A 26,462-nucleotide genomic window follows, 5' to 3' on the forward strand; every position below is an offset into this window, starting at 1 on the left:
CATAATACTAAAGACTGCTGAAGAAAACTATTCCCTCTGAAAACCACAATATTTTTAATAAAAAAAGTTTAAAAATATTTTCTTGAAAATACAACATGAATTTACTTAAACTGTGGGTTTACAACTTAATTTTTTAAGACTTCACAGAAGAAATGCAGCAATGTAAAGACTTTCTCTGCAAAACAGAGACATCACAATTCCTCAGCCGTAAGTCCTGTATGAAAAATATTCTGCACTAAAAACAACCAGGTCTATACTGGGCAATCGAAAGTCACAGCAGGTTTCTGAAATCTGCTTCTTTCCAACACATCTGATCTCTATGCCAGAGATACTACACAGATGTTCAGACATCTATTTTTCTCCTTCAGCACTGCACATATCAACATATTTTTTTGTGTGTATTATATATTTGGGAAGTATAAAACACAGGTTTTTACTTGAAAATACTTTAGGTAATATCACAACCTAGGTCTTTTGCTTATTTTGATAACCTATTAACCATTTCAACTAGAAATTCAGTGTAACAAAACTGAAATTATAAGAAAAGTTCTAGAAGCATATACTCTTTCCATTCATAGTTTAAAAAAATTATAAGTGAAATTAGCTTAGTGAAGCAGCTAAGTGTCTTGTTTGTTTTCAAAATTAGAAACATAAAAGAAAGCAAGGTCATGCAATGCCATTTCTATTTTTATATAAAAAACATGAGAGTGTTGAAATACCTTTAGTAATATTAAAAATGATTGCTGCATTTTACAATAAATACATATATTACTACTTTTTAAGCTTAGGGATTATTTCAAATAGCCTTTTATTATATCAAATAAAATAAGGATTCTATTTATACAGAAAGAGCCAAGTAATAAAATGAAGCCCATATTCCTTAAGACAAGATGCATTCCTGCCTTTCCCACTGGAGAGACTGGTTCAACAATTTTACAGTTAAACAGAATTAATTCTACTCTCAAAAATCCATTGACCTTAAGCTTTTAACAAACATTTTCAACTGCAGAGTGTATTGTCAATATTTACAAATCCTTAAAATTATATTTCACTAGAACAGCTTTTATTTGCTATATTAATATTTCCTTGCAAATGTATGCTTATCCATATCAGAGAAGAAGAAACAGCTGCTACTCACAGGAAATCTCTGGGGTCCCACAGCAGGTCTTGGCTGGGCAGGAACTGGCAGCAAGGGCACTGAAACAAGAAGCACCTTTTACCACTTGCTTTACCTAACAACAACCTAGTTGTTGTAGTTATTTCCAAAAGCAGTTGCAATAAAAAGCCACGATTAAAATCTGCTACTTTTACCCTCACATGTCACAGTTCCTACAATTAACTTTAACCAACCGTTCCCTCCCCTACAACATGCAACAGGGCAATTATAATTCTCCTAGTTAATTTACATAATTTAGTTCTGCTTTTTCCAGAATTAAATTGCTCCTTGTTGCAGGAAGGCAAACTAGAATGGTTATTCAGCCAAAGACATCCCTTACACAAAGCTGACAGAGACATAAAAGTAATTTCATGTTTCAAATGGAAAGATACATGATTAATTTGCCTTCTCAACTTCATGCCACTCAACATTTCCTAGGCATCTCCCAGTCTCACCACCAAGCTACCACAAGAAGCATGGACATGAGAGACACTAACTGGTAAAAATCACTGCTCATGAGGGTAAAACGAGGCAGGCATCTGCAATTAACAGCACACAAAAACTACTTAGTCTGTCTGGCCTTGCCACCATAGTGGTGTGTGCAACTGTGATCACAGAACTGCTGATCTGAGATGAAAGACAGTGATTGCATAGAGATACCAAGAAGAATCAGGAGACCTTTTCCTGAAAAAAAAAATAACCCCTAAAACTAGTATTTCAGGGGGATTAACATGGATGATCTCTCCTTACAACTGCACTTTGAAATGCTAGTCACAAAAAGCTGTTTCCCAAAACATTCACTTAATGTTATGGCAAAATGCACGAAGTGCTACAGCTGGATCACCTTGGGAACGGAACCTATATTGGAATCTCAAACACAAAGTGTAATGACAGCTTTCCTATATTCCAGAGCACTTTTTATCTCCTCTCACAGTTGTGTAACTGGTTAAAAATACAAACATTTTCATGTTAAATGAAAGGCCTAGAGAAGTTAAATAAAGCATTTCCAACCACACAATGTGTTTGCTCATTTACTAAAAGCTTTTAGTAAGATTCTTCTCCAGTTTGTTTTTAGCAATTCCAAAAGTGATAGGGAAACATTTTCCAGGCAGGGTTAAACACTGACTTTGCAGACAGCTACTGTGTTACACTTCAGAGCAGGAAAGATATTAAGAAATGCTTCTAGTTTGAGAGAAGTTGGGTGCATTTCCTGACACAGAGGTTGGCTAAGATGCCTCAAAAATCCCTTTTCCCTTGGTAAACAAAGCACAAGAACTATGCATTAGTGGCTTTTTTTCCCAGTTCATGTCCATGTCTGGCTTCTATCCACTTTCGTTAAGTACTTGTGGTTTTGCTGGTTCAGAGACTGATGGGGTAAACTAATTGCAGCAGTCTTTCAGCACGGCAGGACTGTGTGCAAGCTTTGTATCACATTACACGAGAAAATGACTGGAATGGTTTCATCCTGGCTTCTAATGAACATCTGTTGGTATCAAACAGCCATGGCCACACAGGAAAAAAATTGCTAAGATGCTCTTGACAGACCTAATCCTAAAATAGTTCAGGTATTACGGGCCAAAGAGGCACTGAGAAAAAAACTGTAAGGTGGGAAATATAGACAAATGTCAACTGAACTATAGTCTATTTCAGTATCCTGCCTCCAGAAGTAGCATATAAATTAATATATTTATGTATTTTAAACAAATTAATTTAATACTCATGAAAGATAGTAGTTCAAACTCTGTGCCCTTCCAATCCTTGGACACTTACTTGAGCAGCAAAGAAGTCTCAAGCCCTCATTTTCTTGATGTCAAATATTCCATAGGTGTGAAAAGTATGTTTCAAAAATAATACACAGCATGTTGTAAGACACTATTTTAAGAAGATTAAATTGCTCCTTGCTATAAATTCCAATGCTATACTTGAAAAGATGAAGAAGTAATTCCCACACTGATTATTCAGGAGAATTACAACATTATTTCTCCCAAGACACCAAATAGTCTTCAAAAGGTAAATGACATAGTGAATTGTCATACACTGCTCATTAGTTCATGTCAATTTTGGCAGTGCCACAGTATCCCTGAAATAGCTACCTGCAGTATAAACATTTAAGGGGAAAAAAAATGCAACACCTATTACCACAGGTTGAATCAGCACTTCACAGGACATCTATGTACAGTTCTCCAGCACTAATAAATTGATCATGCTCAAGTTTGGACACACATTCAGCAAAAATTGCTACCTACAACTCAAAACTAATTTGCAGAATAGGACATAAACAAAATGTAAAACTATGACACAAGCTAGAAGATATGGGATTCAAATGTCACAGGAGGCACAGATGAACACCAACTGCACAGTACCTGCAGCAGGTATCCACAGAGACTCATCTTTTAGGGGTTTGATATACCAAGTCCTTAATCATTTATGAATCTTCAAAGACTAAAAAAAGTACCAATCCATTTGAAACAAAACTGACTTGAAAGTAACTGTTGTTTTTTTTTTGAATCGGGATTCAAGGCTGGGCAGGGAGATGGTGACCACTGTAAAGAGATTTGCTTTTGAAACATCAAAGGAATAAGCCTGTGATAGGATTCTTCAACAGTATTTCTACTCCATTTCAGGCTGAAGTAGTTGTCTACTAAGAGCTATTATACAGGGTATTTTATTCACATGAAAATTCTGTAACAATTTACAGAAGGTTTGAGTCTGTTTTAGAAAATACTGATACAGTCGATGCATTTCAAGACTAACTCAAACCAAAAATATGTTTAAAAAGTGTATTTCTATGATCTGCACTTAGGAAGAGTGTCCCTGGTGCTGACAATTAGAAGTGTGTGAGCTTTATCCTGCCATAAAATTAGAGAGGAAAAAATGCCAGTCTACACTAAAACATGACAGCACACCATTAAAATTACCAGAACCTAAGTGTGCATATCATGCACTTCCAGACATGGCATTTTTAGCTTCCAGGCATCACATTTTCAAGAACAGAATCCCAATAAACTTTGCACCTATCTGACTGTATTCTTCAATGTGTAAAGCCCCTCATGTACCTGGAAATATGCTCAGCCAAGAAGGGGTAGGATATAATCAAGAACACAAAGTCAATCTGATATTTCATCCTTCCTGTTACCCTGAAAGAAATGATGCTGCAAATGGAACACATCCTTTTGCTGCCAACCACCAGTCTCTGCCTACTGGGGCTTCAAGTAGATGGATTAAAGCAAGAGTTTTTAAGAGGAAGTTTGGAATAGCACTTCCTACACTGGAATTTCTATCTACGATTTGCCTGCAGTGACTGCTTTAAATTTCACCTTAATATGTAAATACCATTGAAGATGTTAGAATTTTGCTTATTTATCTACAGAAAGCTCCTAATTTCCAACACATTTTCACACTTTTCTTATGTGTGCAAATGTTTACTTTCATGTAACATAACTGTACTGCTACTGGTTAAGACTGAGGTGGCCATTACTCTCAGTCACCACAGGAGACTCAACTTCCAGTATATGCTCTCTAATCAAGAAGATGAAATTCCTACAATGACTTAAAAGATCATATGTAATAGTATGCTGCACACCTCTTAGCAGAAAAAATCAGTCCTTGCCAAGGACTCTTTCAGCAAAATGAATGGCACAAAGGGACTTCATATGAAGCAGCTGCCATTGATACACAGAGGAAAGAATGTCCTTGCTGAATGCAGGTTTTAGCACCATTCAGCAATTGATCCCTCACTCTCAAGGGCTGCTCAGTCTAAGAGAACACCTGAACTTTTACACGTCAAGAAATGAATGTGCACATAAAGTCAGCAGATATAAGATCTAAAAAAAAATCAAGAACATCCTCCCCTTTACAAATCAAATACTGATGCTCTCCCAACCTGCAGTAGGTACACAACTTTCTAGAAATGAGGATGTGCATGAAGACCAAAAAACAGACTGTAAACAACATCAAGCAAGAGACCTGCAACAGCTAGAGTGCCACAGACACTGGTAAAGCTGAGAAGAGCCTGAAGCTGCTCTAATGTAATGTGAAAAAAAACTCTTCAGACAGAAGGAAGAAAATACATTGGGATACTTCTGACATTAGGCAAAATCACAAATGCTCAGTAGCCATTCCCAGGATTATGATCACATTTGCTTGGTAGAAAAGATCTGGTACTGTTTCACAGGGACAGGGAAAAGGCATCTAGAGTAGCCTAAAAGCAGTTTTTGCTCCTCATTAAACAGTAACTTACTTTGGTAGTGCTAGAAAAATGCACAGAAGATACAAATCAGAAGTAAATGTTCTTCTGGAGTGTCTCCAGATAATCTGTCCTGATGCATAATTTTGTGGGAAGCATGGCAGGGAAAAGCAAAATAAGCTCTCTGACACAGCTACTAGAAAGCCATCTGTGAGAAGCAAAACAGACTTCCATACACTGGCAATATTCTACCCTGCCAAATTCCTGCTTTTCATTGGTTAAATCAATGAAGCAAAGACAACACTGGCTTGGAGTTCTGCTGATGTGACGAGGGGAAAAATACAGAAAATCTAATATTAAATATGTATAAATATTTATGTGTTTCTTTAGTGTGTCTTGTCCCAACATAATCAGAAATCAGAGTATGCAGGTGTCTTTTTTAACTCTCTTTGGGATTAAACACTTTTAAAATAAGCAATAACATGAACAGATTTCCTGAGAGCTACTCTAAGAAGCGTAGCCCAAATGCTTATGTTAACTTAAAGAAAAAACATATTTGCAAATCAAAGCAATTACAGATGTGACTCTGTGAAAGGAAAATTGAGGGCATGTATCTTGTCAAGAAAGGACAGTAACTGGTATCTTTCACAGAGCAATTACATTGCAAGGAGTGCCTCAGTACCCTCTCACTGAAACAGGTAGATGGTGCTGGGAAATTTACAAATTGCAGTACTTTCCTAGTTTTGAAAAACTGGTATTTATTGTTATTTGAAAAGCACATTCTCTTTTCAGTTTCCATTTTTATTCCTCTTCTCAGGCTTTACATTAGAATAGCAAACATGATGAAAGCTGAAAAGACTTTGCTTGCTCAGTTGGCCAGAGTCCAACAACATTATGTCTTACTTCAGGCAAAACATTTGTTTCAAGCTTCAAGAAAAAAACCAGCAGCCTGAAGCACATTTCCATGAAGTGATAAACAAACAAACTGTTCCATCTCTGGCAAAGAACAAGATGAGTCATGCTTGCATGACCAGGAAGGTGTTCAGGAAGCTCACCTTGCACAGGCGTCACTACCGTCCCCTTGAAATGTGGGTTTATGTGTATGTTCTTCGGTTGCTGAGGTGTCACTGGAGGGGGAGTCATCATTATTCGAGGTGTTTCTATCTGAGGGGGCATATGTAGCCCTGGAGGAGGAGAAGAATGATGCTGATGCTGTAAAGGAAGCAGAGATTGTAACTGTTGCTGCTGCTGCTGTTGTTGCTGCTGCTGTTGCTGTTGTTGTTGTTGCTGCTGCTGTTGCTGCTGGAACAGACTCATAACAGGTTGTTGGTGTGTTGGAATTAACCTCTGTGAGTGAGTCTAAAGTCAGACAAAAGAACAGAGTCACTAGGCTTTAAAGTTATAATATCCTGACATAAATGAGCACAAAACCAAGACATCTCTGGAGAACAATTAAGGCCAATTATGAACAGAGAAACTTCTTTTCTTTATAATCAAGTGGAACCACTAAAAACCATCAGCAAAGGAAAGCAAAGGAGCAATCAAAAACATTCATACGAAGGAGAAGACAGCAAAGAGCAAAGAAGCACAGGGAATGCAGACACATTCACTCATTTTTAACAGTGAAACTGACTAGTTTCATATATAGTTAGGGTTCTCCATATATCAGTGTTATTAACTGCCATAAGGTTTCTGTAAAGATCACTAGAAATGAGTCCTAGTACCAAAACAAACCCACTAACTTTTGACACATGAATACAAGAGGCTCTCTGAGATAACAGACCTAGCACTATCATCAAAAGTCAAAGCACAAATTCAGATATCAGTGCAGCACAAATTCAAATATTCTTCAATATCAGTGCAGCACACCTATCCATACTGCTTGAAGAAAAAAAATCATATGAAGATGCCTTTCAAAGATATCCTTCCAAACACAGGAGAAAGTATCTTGCTGCTCAACTCTCAAAAACAAACAGCCAAAATCAGTGCTAATAAAAAAAAAAAATTCCAGTCTCTTTTCAGAGACATTCTGCTTCTCAAGTCACAGTTACTAGATCTCAGTCCTAGACCAGTAACTTCCAAGAGGCAGTGCAATAAGAGACCCAAAGAGAGACCTTTTAGCAAAGGGGTGACAGACTGTTTCTTGTTTCTTTCAGCAGCCTATACACAAATCAAAGCAGCTACACAGTATGCACAAGAAGGCACTGTGATGAGCACAAAAATATTTACATTTAAAATCGAAATAGCTTGCAATGACTGCAGCAAAACAGAAAAAAAAATATTTAACCTTCACTGCTTAAAAAGCACAAAATTTACTACTGCAGAGTTCTCAAGCACTGAACTATGCACCAACTCCTGCCAGAGACCAGCACCTACTTACTGCTGTTGGAAAAAATCACCTTTGTTTAACATACATGACCTTGTCCTGCAAAGACATACAAAGACTTTGTTCTACAGTCTCAGCTTCCAGTATATTTTATGACAGTGAACTTTTGTTAGCTTAGTGAAAATAACAATTAAAACAATTTTCAAAATGTAAATAAGATCTCCCCATAATACTTAAGTGCTGACCTCTTGATCACTTGCTGGACATAGTTTTGATTTTTGTAAGGTTTTTTGATAGAAAATGTTAAGCCTTAGTATTGTGATACAAAGCACAGCAGAGAAATAGAAAGTAGTAACATAGATAAATTTCATTTGAAATCCCAAAATAGTAACTTATCTAGTAGTGAAGTGCTGATTACTGTCCTAGGGTTTTATTTACCTCCATAGTAGCATAGTTTATATGCAAATAGGTTTTTTTAAAGAGGTATCAGCAAAAATACTACCTTGACAGAACCAAAGAAGTGTTTTACAGAACCATATTTTTTAAACTACATTATTATAAATAATGGGGAACTGAACAAGTTTCCATGTTGCATGTAGACTTCTCTGAGGAATTCAGTTTTTCCTCCATCCTCATGCAAACCAGCAGGTAAGTCTGACTGTGATTCATCAGTCAAAATGCACTTTTCATTTGGAGGTCTTGAGATTGCTCAAGATGAAGCCAGTAACAGGACTAAGCACATACTTTACAATCATCACGTCACACAAAGCCCATGCTGCCTAACAGTGCCCTGAAAGAGGAGAAGGTCTACACTGGAACATATATTCCATCCTAGCAAAGATCCGTGATTTAAAATGCATTTCTCCAAAATTTCTTGCAAGGATGCTCAAAGAATACTAAAGATTGAAAGGTACCATTGATGGCTGGTTTGGCAGCAGTGCAGGCCTGTGATCCTTCATTCTTCCCCTATCATTATTGTCTCTCCTTTGTTCTCCCATTCCATGGCACATAACTGAGCCTCCTCTTCTCCCTCCTCTCCTGGAGCCGTATCGTCCCTGCTTAAGCTGCCTTTCCCTCTCTTCAAATTCACGTAATGCTGCTTGGGCTTCTGCAGAAAGCTCTGTTGAGAGAAAAATGGGGAAAATTATTTTAGTTTTGTGTTGAAAAGGTGGAAAACAATGACAAATAAAACACTGCCAGAACTACAGAAGAATCCCTGTGACTAACATAAAATTTGCAGGCACTTTGATCTCCTTTAGGTGGCATGTTAACATTTCATTAAAGACACCTTAAAAAGGAAAACGCACAGATACTTGTGTTTTGCACAGGCAAAAAGCAGCAGATAAATGAAACAAACATGAGCAAAAGGGTTTAATTGTTTTCTTTTTGAAGATGGTATTGAAGTCTGCCTTCTGCTCTAAAAGGAGGCTGTAGCTCCTCTCAACGTTTTGGTATCTTTAACATCTCACTTATCCGCAGATGTCAGGCAGGACAATGAATCTTACAGTAAAGGATCTGTTGAGTCTTCCATATAAACAGATTTTATGCCCTAGACTGCTCTGCACACTGGCCTATTCCAAAGAAGGACTTTCTGCTTCCTGAAGTGTTTCTAGACGTAACTACTTAATTTTTGTTTTATTGTATGTGATTTACAAACTAGCTGTACTTCACCACTGGTAATTCCACTGAAGAGAGAGCACACATTAAAATGTGTGCTCAGCTGAAGTCAAACACATGGCTGCTGATAACACCCACCCAACCAGAGACCACGTGGTACTCTGCAAAGATGACAAATTGCTTGAAGCCTTGGACAATGCTGACAACATGAAGTAAGAAATGATGCAGTAATAGGCCCAGGTAATGAAATCACTTTAAAATACAGAAAAAAATCTACAACAGACCTTAGGAAACACACCATGAAAGTAAAAGCAGAATAACTCACCAGGTTTCAATCACTTACAAGGGTTAATTTTAGCTCAAACATGCAGCTGAATTTTGCCATGTGCTAGCCAGATCCTTTGTTACCCTTAATACTGATTTCTGCCAAAATTAAACTACTAAAAACAAACACACTCCTGACAAATAAAAGCATATTTCAAATTAATATGGTATGTACTTGTCAATACTACACACAGTAGTCATAATATCTGAATATCAGAATTAAAGTAATTAGTATCTGGCAGGAGACATTCCTACTGTTTCCACACCACAAGATATTCTCTCCCAAGAATACATAACTAAATCAATTAAAAAACTCTTACAATTTCTTGTGAGTCTAAAGGCCAAAGCTACTTAAACCACCACCATCTTACATCTTCATAAGTAATCTCTATTAGTCTTTGAAGTGGAGGATTGACAGAAGGGCAGAAAAGGGTGAGCACTGAGCATTCCCTCTGCGGCAGTTGATCTTGCTTGCCTATAAAAACTACCTGCATGACTGAGCTGCAAAGACTGTAAATTTGCATGTCCCAGTTCTCAGAAGCATTCAGTACCTCCACAAAGCTGGAGCTTTCCAATTTTTAAAACTTTTGAACTTGCAGATGGCCTGTAAGAACACAGCAAACATGAGAGACTTCTAAAAGCCCAGGATCTGCCTGAGTTTCCTATTTCATTTTTTGCACGTTGGTGATGAGACAAGTTTCTCTACCACCTTTTCTCTCCACTCTGACACAATTGAATGGCATAAAGCCTTAAACAAATACTCTCATGAAATGTTACCTTTGCCCTCAAGGCACCTGCACAGCAGAGCTCAGACAATCAGGCTTTATCAAGAAAATCTTACAGAATGCTTAGAATGAGGGAAGGAACCACAGTCCCTCAAGTCTTAGGTATAAAATGTGCATTTCTGACAAAAACTAAGAGAAATGTACCCTTGCATAAAGCAATCAAAAGCTTTAGATGCAAGTAAAAAACTGCTATAGCCAACTTTGGCTGCCAGGGATCAAAAAAAAAAAGCTGGTTAGGTGGGAAAAACGGAGCTCTGATTTCAAGTCTTCTTCCTCTCCACACCTGAAGTAAGTTGTGCTTCTCCAGAAACCCACAAACGTGGAAGGGCCAATGTGGGCTTTGACCCGACCTGCCTGAAAGACAGACCCGTACTTCCATATATCCATGAGGGAAAAAGAGTGCCACTATGTTGCAGAAGAAATTATCCAGAAATTATCCAAGTCCTGCAGGGCATCCTGAGCAATCTGCTGCTTGGACAGTTGTTTTGTTTTCTCTGGAATACGACAGGCAAGGCAATTTTTCTGACATCTTCCACACTACAACCCTGAATTCAGCAAGGCTGTAGTCTGGAAAATAAAGTTCGGTCATTGCAACAAGTACCTACCACTGATAGTCAAGCAAGATAAAAAGCAAGTTCCTATTAAATAGCTTGCAAATCCTATGTGAGGAAAGCAATTTTTAATGAACCTAGGAACAGAGCTAGGCTTCCTAGAAAGCAAGACTATGGCCAAGTCTCTCAGCCTCCTCAGCACACTGAATAAAAACAACTCTGGAAGAATGGACTGCTCCAAACAAAATTACTTCAGAGCACTGTGCTGATTAAGCTTGGGGAAGGGATGACAGCATCCATGCAAAGTCAAGTCTGTCAATCTTGGACATGCAGAATAACTCTCTTTAAAATACATAAATTGTTTTCCTCCTTATTTTACACAAAATTTCTCAAATTTTTAAGGCCATGTCCTAAAAGGCACAGTCCACACGCTCAGTTTTTCAGAGTAGGGACCAACTCTGGAAAAAAATCCCAAACAAAACCACATTCACATTCATACTACATCTATGACCACAGAAGTACAATATAACCATTGGATTTTAAAATTAAGAAGATTACATTAACATCAAGCATACCTCCTCTATAACATGCCACTGAGGGCAACTGTCCTACCTGTGAAGAATTTTGCTTAGACACAAGTGCAGGTTCAGAGCCTTCTTGCTAACTCTAGGACTGATGCCATGAGCACTGCAAGTGCTGCATGTAGCTACACAACACCACACAGCAAAATATAGTGTCCCCCTCTGAGGGGGGCTCATATTGAATTTGAGAGCACTGTGTCCCACACACAGAGATCAAGCAGAAGAGAAGGCATGGGAGATGGCTTTGCAGAGAGGGAAGCAACAGAAACAGTCCTTGCTTCCCTGAAAGTAACCTCAGACTGCTCAAGAAAAGAGGTGATGAGCAGAGGAAGAAGAGATTCTCTTTCCTTCCCTAGGCTCTTCTAAAGCACAGCCAGGTATTCACATGAATACTGCTTCTCCCTGGCTAAGAACTCGTGTACAACTACAAACATATTCATTTTCATATATATGCAGTGTGCTGTCATTTCTCCTCATCATCCAGATCTGCAAGCTGATTATACCCCATGCTTCTGGACACAGAGCAACTGGACAAATTTAAAACACTTTAAGTTCCCAGCCCTGCCTGAAATCTCAGACATGAGGCATCACAGCGAACATAAGCCAATAAGCAGGGCATAACAAGAAGTACTGCCACATCCAACTGACCTTTGCTAGTACTCTGCAATTGGTTCTGTCTAAGTCTAAGGGGTTGGGTTGTGTATTTTTGATAAGATATAAAGGGAATACTTCAGTTTGGCAATACCAAAGATTTTTTTCCTCTTCACATTCCTTAACAGGTAACTATGTCCAGAGAATTATGACAATTACCACTCTGAGAAGGCTTCACCTACAGGCACTGAAAGAAGACATGCAATTCTTATCAAAGGTGACAAACTTGGTATTGCTAGAAATCAATTGCAGAGCTGTCTTACAATACCTCTCTTCTGAACTTTGAAAAGCCATTCTTTACATTATATTGGATGAAGAAATGTTTATGAAAGATTTTAACCACATTACTGAGAACACTGTATTTTTACTTTTTTTTTTTACCAGCACACATTTGGTTTCATCTTGACTGTATAGTTCTCACACACATAGTTAATGCAGTGAATCAGCAATTATTTTTCTAGTGTCTCTAAGTGTCAAGATTAATTTCACTATTGCTGGTAATAAAATGGTTTCAAATGACATCTTTAATCAGTAAGTAAGAATGCACTCCTCCAATAGAGACAAGCTGTCACAAAAGGTCACCAAAATGTGACAGGATGGAAATTACGTTTGTAACTTCAACTGAAATGTTAATTCCTCTTCCAGTGTTTTCTGAACTATGTTCATATTTTAGAGTAAGGAGATGTAGGTCTGCAATGAAATTTCATTTTTAAACCATAGCAGCTGCAAAAATTTGCTCTACAATCTTAAAAGGAAGCAGATTATTTATATGCAAACAGAATTTTTTTGTGGTTTAACCTTTTACCACATGGTCAGTTATCTGGTCTCTATCAATAAATTATTAAGAAAAACTAGTGTGACTAGAAATCATTTCACAACAGTACTACTGTGTTTTTGCCAAACATTAGTGTAAAAGCCTCTTTGTAGAATCATCTACATGTGCACTTATCTTTTCCTTGCATCTCAGAGCTACATCCCAGATCACCTAGAATTACATTTAATAGTCTAATTCAAATCACTGTTCTTTTAACAGGCAAGGTCCACTACAGGTTTTCTCCTTATTGACTGGTCTTGTTTTTATACTATATATTTATATAACATGGTTTATATTTATATAACACAGTTTAAATTAAACTAAAGAATAAATCCACAGGTACCTGGAAAAAAATGCAATTGTCCTTTACCTTGCAATTATGTGCAGAAATTTGGTTATTCCAGTGCACTCTTGTTTTTAAAAGATACTGTTTTGTCAAGCCAACACCTTTTGTAAAAACAAGATACAGTCTGTGGCTAGTAGAAATAAGGTCTTATGGTTGCAGACATACTTGGAATCCACCTCAGCTAAAACACCCTTCGCCTTTTACTATCATTCATTACAGCTCTGCAAAATAATCCTCTGCCACAAAACCTCACCCAATGTTTCTGGAATGTTTCTTCTTTCTCTTGTCACATCTGAGAGCCTGATGATCGTTCCTTCTTTGCGTTCAGTTTTGAAACGTAATCGTCCAGACTCTTCATCATCATCCTCCTCTTCATCAGACTCTTCTTTTGTTTCTTCTTGAAGTTCCAGAGACCCAATAGCTGCCTAAATCACAAAAACCAGAGGACATGCAGCCTCAAAAAGCCAAGTTTCTTGTAAACAATATCAAAAGCAAAGCTTTCTTTAAAAGCCCCTTTCTAGAAATTTTGCTGCTATTATATTGTGCTTATATATAAGTCAGCAAACATTTAAGAGCTAATTTTTTTAAACTAAAAATATATGTACTACATAATAAATAATAAGGTAAAGTATATAAAATAAATTTGCTGCAATATTTAAGGAATATTGAAAGTCTAGTTAGAACCTTCCTCCATCTCAGTACTTCTACACACAGATTTTTATCACTGAATTGACTATGATGCAAACCTTGGTTACTACCAGATTCAAATAATAGGAACAGTAAAATCCCAATTTTTTTTTAATTGTTTAACAACTGTCAGTACTATGCTGTTAAAAAATCCCAACCAACGAAGATAACCTCGTATCTCAATCCCATTCCTCTAGGTATGTATGCCTTTACTTTGTTCCTCAAATGCTTCCCAGTTTCAATTCAGTAACTGATTGAGAGAATAAGAACAGGATTGGATACATTTGAAAATACTAAATTTGTATTCTGGATGCTATTGGAATGCTTCTGGAATTTACTTTCCAGTTCTCTCTAAAACAGAGAACATTTATTTAAATAAAACAATGTTCCAAATGACAATGGATCCCTCTCCTTCCAATTAACAGAAAATAAAAAAAATTTCCTTTTTCCATGTAGGCCTGATGAAAATGTCCAGTGTTACACAAGTTATACTGGATTTCTACAGCTGAAAATTAGAAGTGTTCTAATATCGTGTGATACTACATAAAAATTTTTGGTTACTGTGTATTTGATTATTTCTTGTACAAGCCTACTTGTTCATTTCTTAGAGCCTGTTAAATTAAAATTCACATGCCTTTTAATTCTATGCAAAGCCACTAAATACATCATAAATTCTATGCTGCTTGAGGACAGTTAAAAAATGAGCCAAATCTAACATGCAAAAATGGTTTAATCTTCTAATTAACCAGATCAGTGCAGAAATTTATATGAGAAAGGCACAGCATGTGTGACAGTCAGGTGGACAGATATTAAATCATAAATCAAAAAAGAATTAATGGCATAATTGTGCAAGAAATTGCAAATTTCCCTATCCAGCAACCTAACTTCATCCATAACCAAAAAAAAAGTGTGGCGCAAAATCAGAGACAGGGTGACCCGGCAAAAGAACTTCTGCTTTAAAAAAAGACAGCAAACCTTATGAACAAAAGCTCAGTGCTACTCCAGCTTTGGTCTGGTGAATAAATGATCTGTATACTTAACTACAGGGCATTAATGGGCTACTGATCCCAAGTTGTGTTTTATCCATTCGAGACAAACTTTTAAGCACTCCATTTCCTGTCCTCACAAAACTTCTTTAAAATACAGCTAAAAGAACAGTCAAATTTTACAAAAGGTTTTAAGGCTTTCAAGTTTCATAAATAAATATATTTATTTTTGTGTAACAATTTTATCATATTAAAAAAAAAAACAGGTTAAAAAAACAGGGAAGCAGGAGAAAAAAAAACACCTTCAACAAGACTGAATGAAATCCAAACCTCAAAAGCAAATCCAACTGAGCACAACTGGTCTAATTAACATATCCACATATAATCAAAATACCTTTGAGGGCAAACAGTTGATACTCATGGAACAGAGGAGGGATGTTAGCAAGGAAAGAGATGCTAACATGGTTTAATGAAAACAAACAACACCGAGAGAAAGACAGTGCTGGCATTTTACTTTGAAAAGAGTGACTCCCAAAAGAGCAAGGAGAAGCAATATCTCTATCAAATCTGTGTTTTTATAAATATCATAAACCCTATAATTTTACTGTCTCACTGCTTCTTTTTAGAAACTTCCTTCAGGATCAGGATTTGGAAGTCAGAACTGGAGCAACTGTTTTGCAAGACATTCTCACACTACACTGAGCCTCCTACTTTACCTAAAGCACAAATCCCAGATACATCCACTCTCTACATCCACAGTCCTTAAAAGCTACATTGAAATTCTGGTTTTTATTAATCAAAGACTAGTCTCAGTCACATAATCTCATCTGAGTGCTAAACTTAATCATACAAGGCTCTATGTGTAGCTCAAACTTCAGAATGAGAACTAGAAAGAGTAATGAAGTCTACATTGTCCTGAAAACTTCTGCTATGTTTTAATGAAATACCATTTTAAAAAACCCTGAAACTTTGTTGCATTTTGACAATTACTCATTCTGGGGAAAAAAATCTATTCTAAAAAGAAAACATCCCAATTTCTGACAGACTATCAGATGACTACTTACCTACAGAACAATAAAAAAAAATCCCTAACTTTTCTAGACTAGCATTATTCTACTCTTATCCAGTTATACCAATTCTGAAGTCTTGGTCTGACTTGCTTTATTCATCAGCATAATGCTCATGCCACCCATTAGCCAGCAACAGCCATACAAGCATTAAATGTCAAAGACAAAATAAATATCAAAGGAGCTAATGAATAAGCAGGCATCTAGGCAAAGCAGTGCTGGAGAATGGTAACTGACCCATATCCAAATCTGATTACACCTTTCATTGAGGAATTTATGCAATGGAGACACAAACATGTCTGAGAGCCACCCATATGTTCTCTCCATACAGCTCCAGGAAAGGCTGGCTGAGCAGGGCAGGAGCACACACCTTTCCCCTGCAGTTTGTTCTGCAGTTGTAAAATGCATTCCTACATTACCTTTTCCATCCTCACAGAAGAAGCTGTTTTGCCAAAATTGCAGCATGAAGAGACTCTATATTTCAAAAAGACACAACTGCAGACATAGAATTAACACATATTGTGGAGTTGTGTTATTTGTATGTTTTATTATCCCTGTATTATGTATTGGTTTATTCCTTTGTACCCCCATGTACAACTTGGTTTATCCCCAGTTTTCCCGCCTTGTCCTCCCTTCCCGCCTTTCCAGTATCTATCCATCATCCTGGAAGAGGCACAGTCCTTCCCTTTACGCCTCCCAGGTGCCTTGTCTGTCACTCGGTGTTCCTTCCCATCCATCCAGAAGCTTCTACTCAGGGCACCGGGTGATTGGGCGAGGACCTGGGGCCCCTCTCATATCCTTCCCCCATTGGGCCCCACCATATCCCCCCATCCCGGAGCCACCCCCTATCCCTATCCCCATTGGTCGTTGGATACCCCTCCCTTACAGTTTATAAGCCAGTGCAAGCACCTTGTGCTTGTTCCTGTTGGCTGGCACCGTTCTAGGACATTTGGCCCCGTTGGGCTACAATAAACTCGGACTTAGCCCCCAGCAGGATCCGCTCTTCATTTACCACGGCGAGGCTAGCTAGCGCTGCCCGGAACCCACAAAGGCACTCTCCAAACCCCAGCTGGGAGCGGCGGAGGGTGCCTCAATCGCCCACTCTCGCCCCAGAGAAGAGCTAGCCGGGGCAGAGATCAGGGATCTGGGGCGGGAGCGCGGCAACATATTATTACTTACAGGATTTGCTTCAATACCTGCTAATCATTAATATCTCTGCATCTATATTAACAGCCCTTGAGTGACCACTTAAGGTCACCGGACAGGACTCACCAGCCCTCAAAGGCTTCTCAAAGGGAGCTTTACATTTCCCACTATGACACCTTGCACAAAGCTACCAGAGAGCTTTGCTGACCCTTACATAGAAACAGAATTACCTTTCTTCTGCCACAAGGTCAGGGGCTCCTGCCAGCCTCAAATCTATGCCCTAAATCCCAGGCACTGAGCAGGACTCCTCACACTGGGTTATGATCTGCTATGGACAAAGGGTGAGTGCTCCTGCCCTGCTTACAGGCAGCTGCAGGAATGGGAACAGACACAGCTCAAGGGATGCTGCAGAAACACTGACAGCATGATCCTCCCAAGTATGAGATCCTCCCAAAGTGTTCAGGAGAGCTTTGGGCCAGCGATTCATAAGATGTGCAAAACCAACTAAATTAAAGGTGAAAAAAAGAACTTTTACTATAGCCATAAAAAAGGAAGTGGAGGCATCTTCTACAGGTTACTGAAGAAGCTGCAACTGTTCAATCCCAGGGGATCAAGAAATAACACAGCAGATAAGAGAGTATTGCATCTATTCCAAGGGCACCTCAATTCCACAGATGAAAAATGGAACCAAAAAACAAATCTAAGTGCCTTAAAACATGTTTAAAATTGGTTGTTTTGATTTGCACTCTTTTCATCACTTTCCTCCAAGATAGCAGGTCATGTTTTCAAACTTGAACAACAGAACTGAAGTGCAAAAGTTTTGGCTAAACACAGATTGGACAAATCAGACACACTGGCCTTTTTTCCCCAAGCCTTTATTCTATCAAAAGAAAAGCAGTATGCAGCATTTCTTCATTAAATGCTTTGTTGATTAAAGTACTCTTCATTTCTTATCAGCATAACCCAAGACACAGTTTAAATTATGCAGTGATAAATCCCCTAGCATTGACTTCACACATTATATCCAATATAAAACAAAGACATAATGAATTCTAATTTCACGAGGTTTAATTCTTACAAACATTTCACAGAAGTATTTAGTGATATTTTTCCTCTAAAATATTTAGGGTATGATATATCATGTGGCTGTTCTACCACACCTATTTGCTGCTGAAACTTCTGGGTGTTGGGTTTTGCTTTATACCTTAGGAAGACAAAAATAATTTCTGAAGCACTGCTACATTTTTCAAGGAAGCCACACAGAGCGTTGCTTATTTAAACTCTAAGTTCTACAATTTTAAGCACTGTTTCAAAAACAAACTTTATCTGCCTATTCCCCACTTCTCCCACCTGAGTGCCTCTTGTAACAATTGTCTCACCTCCCTTATTCGATTGTTTCCCCCATCATGCTCCAATTCCCCAGCCAGTCAGCTTTTCTCTTGGTTTACAAAAAGATTTCTTATTTCTTCATGCAATAGAATAAGAGACTTTAGGTGGTTTTAATGTGGTAACTGTTTAAAATAAAACACCATCCAACATCCTTCTCTGTTATTCTGATGCCAAATTTCAACCAAGAGATAATAATGCTCTTTCTCTGTACCACAGTCATTATACCTCCACTCTTGTGTTGCAGGAGAATACCAATCCTTACCCCCGTTTAGAAGCACTGAATGTTATGAGATTTAAGGAAAAGTGCTGTTAAATAACACTTGAATAAAGAACAAAACTCTTCAGAGCTGGAGGCAGGCACCTAACCAGGCAACAAAAAGAAGTGAATATTCTACAAAGTTTCTCTCCCATGGTGGTATTCTTCTTTGGAGAGTGCAAATGTGAGCCTACTCCCAAATGGAAGTAAGATACATACAAAATAATAAAGGAACAAAGAGATGGTATTGTTTTGGAAAAAAAGAAACCTGTGACAATCTACAAACCATCAGAATAAAGCCAAAATGTAGAGTAACTGAAGGTATGGCCAAAATATTCACATTATATGATAAACAAATTCCATAAATGCTCCATTTACAAAACCAATTAAAAACTTGCATGGATAGTACCTTTTCAATGAAACAAATTTAATTCTGAATTAGACAAATTTAGACAATGTGATTATAAGAGAATTCTCACTCTGGAGTTCATACTCCCAAAATGAAGCTGTGCTTTTTTACAGCAATAAGTTTAGAAGTGAGCCACAGCTATGAATTTAATTTTACACAATGTGCATCGTGTCCATCATCTCAGACTGTGGCTGAAGACACCACAAATGCATCAGTTCACCTCCAAAACACCAAAACTGTGTCTCATCAGTCCAGTGAAGGAATAAAAAGTGTTCAAGGATTTCACAGTTCTTTGGAAGGATAAATTTAACACCTGGGAAGTAGGGCATCAACAGCATGAAAGTGTATTTGGTGCAAGATGCTATGCTTGCAACAGTGGAGGCTGAAGTGGTGGTCCCTTTCAATGCAGATCTCACCTACCAAAAAATGTTGTTTTCCCAAGATAAGTTTGGTACAACTGGAGCATCACAGCACACCCAGTTGTGAGAACTTCATGCAGTAATGCTGCTGTGTCTTTGAGGAATTAATTTCCTGATGAGTTAAAGCTCCAAAGAGGAAATACATTCTGACTACACTTCTCAGCAGGTAATCCATTCAATCCTATTTAATTAAGAACTGGAATAAAAAAAATATTAAAGCAGATTCCTGGTGGGGAAAGGAAAAAAATCTTACATCAAAAACTTGCTGCAAATTTAAAACGGCTGTGATACTCTTGCCTAATAACAAAAAGGAAAACCTTGCAACAGAGTTGAAGTGGTAAAACAAAAAGCAAATCTTTTATGAAAGCTTGCAGGTGCACAAAATACAGCATTGCACATGCATGAAACAGGATTTCTGTAATTTTTAAAAGGTTAATTAATTAGCTTATCTAGCCAGTACATCCAATAGGAAATCAGTTATGCCAGTAACCCAACCCTATGTCCGTTAGTCCAGGGGTTTCTTTCCCTTTTTTCTTGTTATGTCTCTTAGGTTCTGGTAGAATATAAGATGCCCTTGTCAGGAATTATCTTCTTAAGAATAAGACTAAACAGAATTTCAAGAATGCATAGTAAAAGTTTGTTTAACTGTAAGAGAGGGCAGGAAAAATACTAGAAGCTACACAAATACATATTAAAAATCTACAAGGCTATGGATATATGAAAAACATACAAAAAAGCTAAAAAACCTTTAGGCATCACTACCAGGCTATAACTAGTGAATGCATACTTGGCAGACTTTAGTGTAAGATTTCCTATTGCAAATGAAGGAACTCTGAAATTCCTGTGAGATCGAACTTCTTCAGTGAGGAAAATTGAGTCTCAACACAACTTTCAAAATAACCATCTCTTTGCCTGTCTACAAGACCAAACCTTCCATGCTTACACTCCCCTCCCTCAAAGGGGGATACCCAAGAACTGTAGGTATATCCCAACAGCACCAGTGATCCATCTGGGAAGGGAAGCAGCACAGCTCTTGGAGATTTAACAGACTGTGCAGTATTACTGTGATCTCCTACCCAAATGGGCCCCAGAAGTTTCTAATGATGAAGCCAAGACTAAATATGCACATTCTGAGCTTTCCCTTTTGATTCTAATCCCAAGGGTGAGAGGGAATTTGATGTATCTGACAATATAGATGCTATCACAATTCATTTTATACACAGAGTACTACCACCAATAATTCAACACTGGCAAAGCTGCATCAATTCTTACCCAGCAGTATGTACAACTCTACAAAATCAAACTGTAACAGAACTAGTTATTTTAAGTTTCCATTTAATTCATTACATACCTCTTCTGATTCATTAGGCATTGTCTGGGATTCTTCCAACTCCTCATCAGCTGCATACTCTTCTTGCTCTCCCATTGCTTGCTCATTATATGATTGCATGTAATCTTCATCCTAAAGCAGCAAACAGGAACGTGAAAAGACACAAGGCAAACTGAAGAGGTGGGGTCTGACTGCATTGCTGCAGCTTCCAGAGTGGAAGAGAAGTATTGCATCTCTGGGAACAGTCAACTGTAAGTGATATGGCACACATACAGCATAATTAGCAGGGCTTTTAACTATAGACAAAGATTTCAATATTATCAAAACCAAAACAGTTTCCATTCATATCCCAGCAATGTCATCATAAAGATTCCATTTAATACTGTTTGGCCCAACTACTTCTATACACCTGCATCTGCTGATTACAAATTCACGAAGCAAACACTGCAGGACTTTCTGGCCATAGCACATATACATTAACATCAGATTTCATCCCATCAAATATAAACATTCTTAAAGCATTCTGCAAGTGCTTACGTATGAGTGGGTTCAACTCTGAAAAATTATGAGCATAAAACAAAAGTAAAATGCTGCTTAAGTTTGCTTGCATTTTCAGACACCCCACTGGTCACATACAGTTTTAATTAAGATTAAATAATTTCATTATCAATTAAAGTCAGTAAATGTTCTCTAACATGCTGCCTAAATTATATTGAATTATGCAGGTGACATTTTCTGAACTAACCTCCAATCTCTTCATTCAGGTTTAGACAGCTCTCAGTTACAAAAAGGATGAACAAGCAGGACATCAATCACTTTGGGATATTAGCACCTTAAAGATGTCTTTAGCAGGTCAATAATCTTTTCACCTTGGAAGGACTTTATCAGATCTCGTCTAAAGCCCGGATAAAAGCTTTTGCATTAAGTACTTCTAACAATTGGCAGTGTATCTCCACCACACAAAGCTGTTTTCTTCCTTAAGGATACAACCCTCAAGGTCATGATTCTCAACTGCTTTCCAGCATGACAAAGGAGCGTTACCTACCGCCAAACAAGCTGTCAACACAAACTTTGTCACAGCCTAGATAAAGAAACTGGCAGACAGTGATAATAGGTCTAATTTCCCCTCCTCCCCAGGGAGGTAAACAGATTTTAAATCAGTCTAAAACCCTATGCACGTGAAGCAATGTTATCTTCGAAGATACAATAGGAGGAAACTCACTGGAAATTCATCTAGGGGTTCATTGATTTCAAGGTCTAGCACTTCATCTTCTTCTCCAGGCTCTTCCCCATATTCTATTTGGTCTTCTGTCAGTTCAGGATCATTGCCTTCATAATGTCCTTCTTCTGCATACTCTGAGGCATATTCTTCAGGTGCTTCAGATTTGTCATACCCAATTTCATCTTCCCCTTGGTCATACTCAGACTCATGTTCCAGTGAGGGATCGTTGATAGACTTGGAGAGTTCGTATGATGTCAGGATGCCAGATGTGGCATTGAGGCTTACTGTGACACCTGGAGAGCTGTGGGGAAAATTCAGAGGCTGAAGTCTAACTGGCAACTACTCACAAAGACTCAGCAAAACAAAGCCAACAAACATAAAATCTCCAAGTTGGTGGAGAGAATTATACCCCATATACTATTTGACTCCATGCCATGTTCTCATAATGCATACTAAAATGCAGCTTATCATCAGCTGCAGGCTATTTGACCAGGGCAATCAGACCAACCAGATGGTTTAGCAGGTCAAACTGGCAGAAGTCCTGCTTGGTAACCAAAGCAGACCAGATTCAATTTTAATTCCAAGACTAACAAAAAAACATACACAAAATGACTATAACTGCATCTGTTTTCCCAATCTTTCAGAATACACTAGTAAAATACTTTTTACTAAATTGTTCATTCTTGATTATCTTTAATTCGAACTTGCATTTTTATGATAGATTTAATGTTCGACTTAATATAAAACAAATATTCAAGAACTGTAATGTAAATGATTGAGACATTTTTAACTAGCACAGACACTAAAAAAAACAATCAATACAAAAACTGGCAAGTTTATAATCTGCAGGCAGGCAAAGCAAAGCTCAGGGTTTACTGTTTACAAAAGCCATTGCCATCAACACAAAAATGCAACTAACCAACAGCAGACTAGTTCTTGATTTGAGAGCTCTGTGTATAAGGAACAAAAAGAATTTTTTAAATAACATCCCTATTATTCTCCATTTTCCTAAGTTCGGGGGACCAAGATCCAGGCAGCTTTGAGCTATTTGCATCTCTAAGAGAGATTTAACCCGAAAGTGAAGACATTATGCAGGATTACTATCCTCCCAACTACAGAAACACGAGGTTGACTAGAAATATAAGAGGAAGAGAAAGGTTCTCTCTGGCAAGAAAATTGCTAAAAATGCAAAACTTGCCTACAGAAACCTGCTTCCATTGAGCAATATTATCACATTTGAGATATTTTATCACCACTGTGTTTGGTCACACAGCCATCCCTGCTATCCAGGAGTCTCAAGGAGGACATACAGCAAAAAAACAGACAAGAATTCTAACTTGTATTCCCCTTCTTGAAGGGAACAATCCCACCCTCACTCCCGCAGGGAGGAAAATGGCAACCAAAGATTGATAAAATGCTCCACCATCACATCCTCATCGGTCCAACATAAGGACAGAAGTCTTTATCCTAATTACAACTAACACAGGAGATCTCAGAGATGGAAATACACCCCATGTATGTTACACACAAACATCTATTCACAGCCTTGCAGATGACATGCCCTGCACAGCATGCAAAAAGGGAAAGCTAGAAAAACAGGTCAGTAAAAGCAGCAATAGCACTGCATCACTTTGGCATTACAAGCATCTTCTCTCTTACTTCAGTACAGCTTGAAAAGTAAAAACAACAAGACACTCATTTTGACTTGTAATGCCCATAATTCAGCTGAGGAACTGTATTACCACAGGGTATTCAAAGGGCAGAATTCTCAGTAAACTACCATGGAAATATCTGCTCCAGCCTATTCAAAATTTTCTGCTATGTAATTGAACACAAATATTTAAGTCACAAATTCCCCTCCTCGGAGTGTCACGAGGCAAGATAGATTTTTAAAGGAAAGATGGCAGAAAAGGACTATATACAAGTGATGCCTTTCCCTTGGTCCTAAAAAATTAAGAGCCAGACACGGTTAAGTGATGATAAAGGGTTTTTACCTTAGTATTTAAATAAGGAACCCTATGGTGCACCATTTCACCACAGTGAAATGTACCAAAATGCACACAACACATGACAGATCCCATACACAATTTACAGACCTTACAAATTAGCATATCTTACACAGATGCCCCAACGAGAGGCTTGAATTAATAGTGTGATATCCTCCCACCCTGAGGAATTCCCCCCTGCAGGGGCCAAATCTCCAATTTACAGAATGGATTCTAGGGAGGACCTTGGTGTCTCAAGACAGCATACTATGAGGTCTTTAGGGTGTTTGGTCTCCTGGCCTAACAGAATACTAGGACTATGCTAAATTATCAGATTTAAGGAATTACAATTATGCATGCTAAGAGTACTGAGGATACATAAAAGCGATATAAATCGTATATAAAAGACAAAATATCATCTGGCATCAGGAGAAGGAAGCTTACCACAGCAAGCAATACAGAAGGAGTAAAGAAAGCTCTGTAAGTGCTTATAATTCATTCTGTATGCACAGATAACACAAATTCCTTTTATAAGCTTTTCAGAGATTTGAATAAATTTATTAGATCAAAATAAACAAGAAATAATTTTACTGAAATGTCAAGAATGGTACTGAGTACATTGTACATTATATATACATCACTAAGTAGCTAGCTAGGTAAAAACCAAAACTATTTTAAGTATATACCAATAACTTTAGTTTAGAAGTTATTCGTTATCAGTAATAGGAGTCATTCATAGCTTTGAGTTATCCAAAACAATATTCAAAAAAGAAATACCGAAATTCTTGTTCCTCTTCATTGTCACTTTGCAGGAGATCATCATTCAGCTCTTCATCTGATAAGTCTGACTGATTCTAGGTTTCAAAAAAAGTCAATAGTGAACATAAAAGATACAAACTTTTAACAAAGTACTGAATGCCAAATATTTTTCATGAAGAATAGTAAGACCATATCTTCAAAGAAATTACCTAATTCAATGAGAAAAAACACACAACACAGGATCACAAATTTTAAAATACATCTTTGACAATCCTGTGGAAATTTCCACAACTCAAATTTGTCTATCAACACTTGTTTTTCACTGATCCATTCTCAAATATGGCCAAAGACGAAGACTCACTTAAGACAGACCAGGAAGGAAGAAAGGTTAGCTCTTGTACAGAGCCTGGTACCCTTGATGCACTAGGCAAGTCAAGAAAACGCATGAACCGCAATTCTAGAGCAAAGAGATAGGTGACTGGAGGAAAATATATGATAAAGAAAACTGAAAAATCATGGTTACTTCGTAAGAGAAAGAAAAAACGTAAGAAAATACTGTGTCACCTCCTAATTTGTCTGCCAAATTAAGCAACTTTCAGTTGGTTTTGTTGGTTTTTTTTTGTTTTGTTTGTTTGTTGGTTTTTTTTTGTTTAGTTAGTTGTTTTTTTTTTTTTTTTAGTAATTACCACCTAGGGAGAGATAACTGCAGTTCTGCTGAGCAACATTTCCAACCCTTAAAGTAACAGGGCCAGAAAGGTTACACAAGGACAGATTTATCTAAAAGTACTGGGATGGGATTATGTAGAAGAAGTTCAGCCTAAATAACTTGGGGAAAACTTTCTGAGAAATCCATTATTACCCCATCACATGAGTCTATACCCACAGCTACTGCCCTGTAAAATGGTAAATCAAAAATAATAATAGAAAAAGCACAAGTAACCATAATACACTGGAGAACCAAGTACTCGTTAGTATTCACATATATAATTTTTAAAGATAAGTAAGCAGCTTTATCACCTCCATTCAATGTTAACTGTTGGTTTTGGTAACTGTGTAACAAACATTTGCAATCATTATCCTCCTGGAATTTTATTCTCTTTAAACCAGCACATGAGAATAAGGAACTTCCTATCTTTAATAGGAAATGCTTACAGATACTATAATAATTTCAAGAAGCTAACTTCCAACACTTACAGGATAGTTATAAAAAACCATAACAAATAAAACTCAACTATTAATAGAGCTGGGTTTCTTAACAATCTATTCATCTCCAACTGGAATTTCAAAAACTACTTTCAAAATTAGTTTATTTAGAAGATAAAATACAGGAAGAGGTGACCAGTCAACCTAATTTCTCAAACAGAGGTCTTGTCTTCTCCTACTGATACCTGGCTAATCCAAAGATACATTTAGCTCTTTTTCCAGAGTTCAATTCTGGAAATAGATACCAGCAGGAAGAGTCCATAGCAG

At 37.6% G+C, this 26,462-nt stretch overlaps 1 protein-coding gene across 5 annotated transcripts in view; it reads right to left on the reverse strand.

Annotated features, from left to right (window-relative positions):
- RBM33 (RNA binding motif protein 33) overlaps positions 1-26,462 on the reverse strand; it is a 102,573-nt gene that overhangs the window by 58,730 nt on the left and 17,381 nt on the right. For 4 of the 5 annotated variants that reach the window (XM_021526561.2, XM_021526558.2, XM_021526557.2 and 1 more), the window contains exons 4-10: positions 25,011-25,087; positions 22,249-22,549; positions 21,048-21,158; positions 13,591-13,762; positions 8,583-8,788; positions 6,398-6,701; positions 1,139-1,197 (exon numbers count right to left, since the gene is read on the reverse strand). In XM_021526561.2, coding sequence (XP_021382236.1) covers positions 1,139-1,197; positions 6,398-6,701; positions 8,583-8,788; positions 13,591-13,762; positions 21,048-21,158; positions 22,249-22,549; positions 25,011-25,087 — 1,230 coding nt within the window. The remainder of the gene's footprint in view (positions 1-1,138; positions 1,198-6,397; positions 6,702-8,582; positions 8,789-13,590; positions 13,763-21,047; positions 21,159-22,248; positions 22,550-25,010; positions 25,088-26,462) is intronic. The other variant, XM_021526559.2, reaches the window with a different exon arrangement.

This window comes from Lonchura striata, chromosome 1, assembly GCF_046129695.1.
Source record: "Lonchura striata isolate bLonStr1 chromosome 1, bLonStr1.mat, whole genome shotgun sequence".
Classification (NCBI taxonomy): domain Eukaryota; kingdom Metazoa; phylum Chordata; class Aves; order Passeriformes; family Estrildidae; genus Lonchura; species Lonchura striata.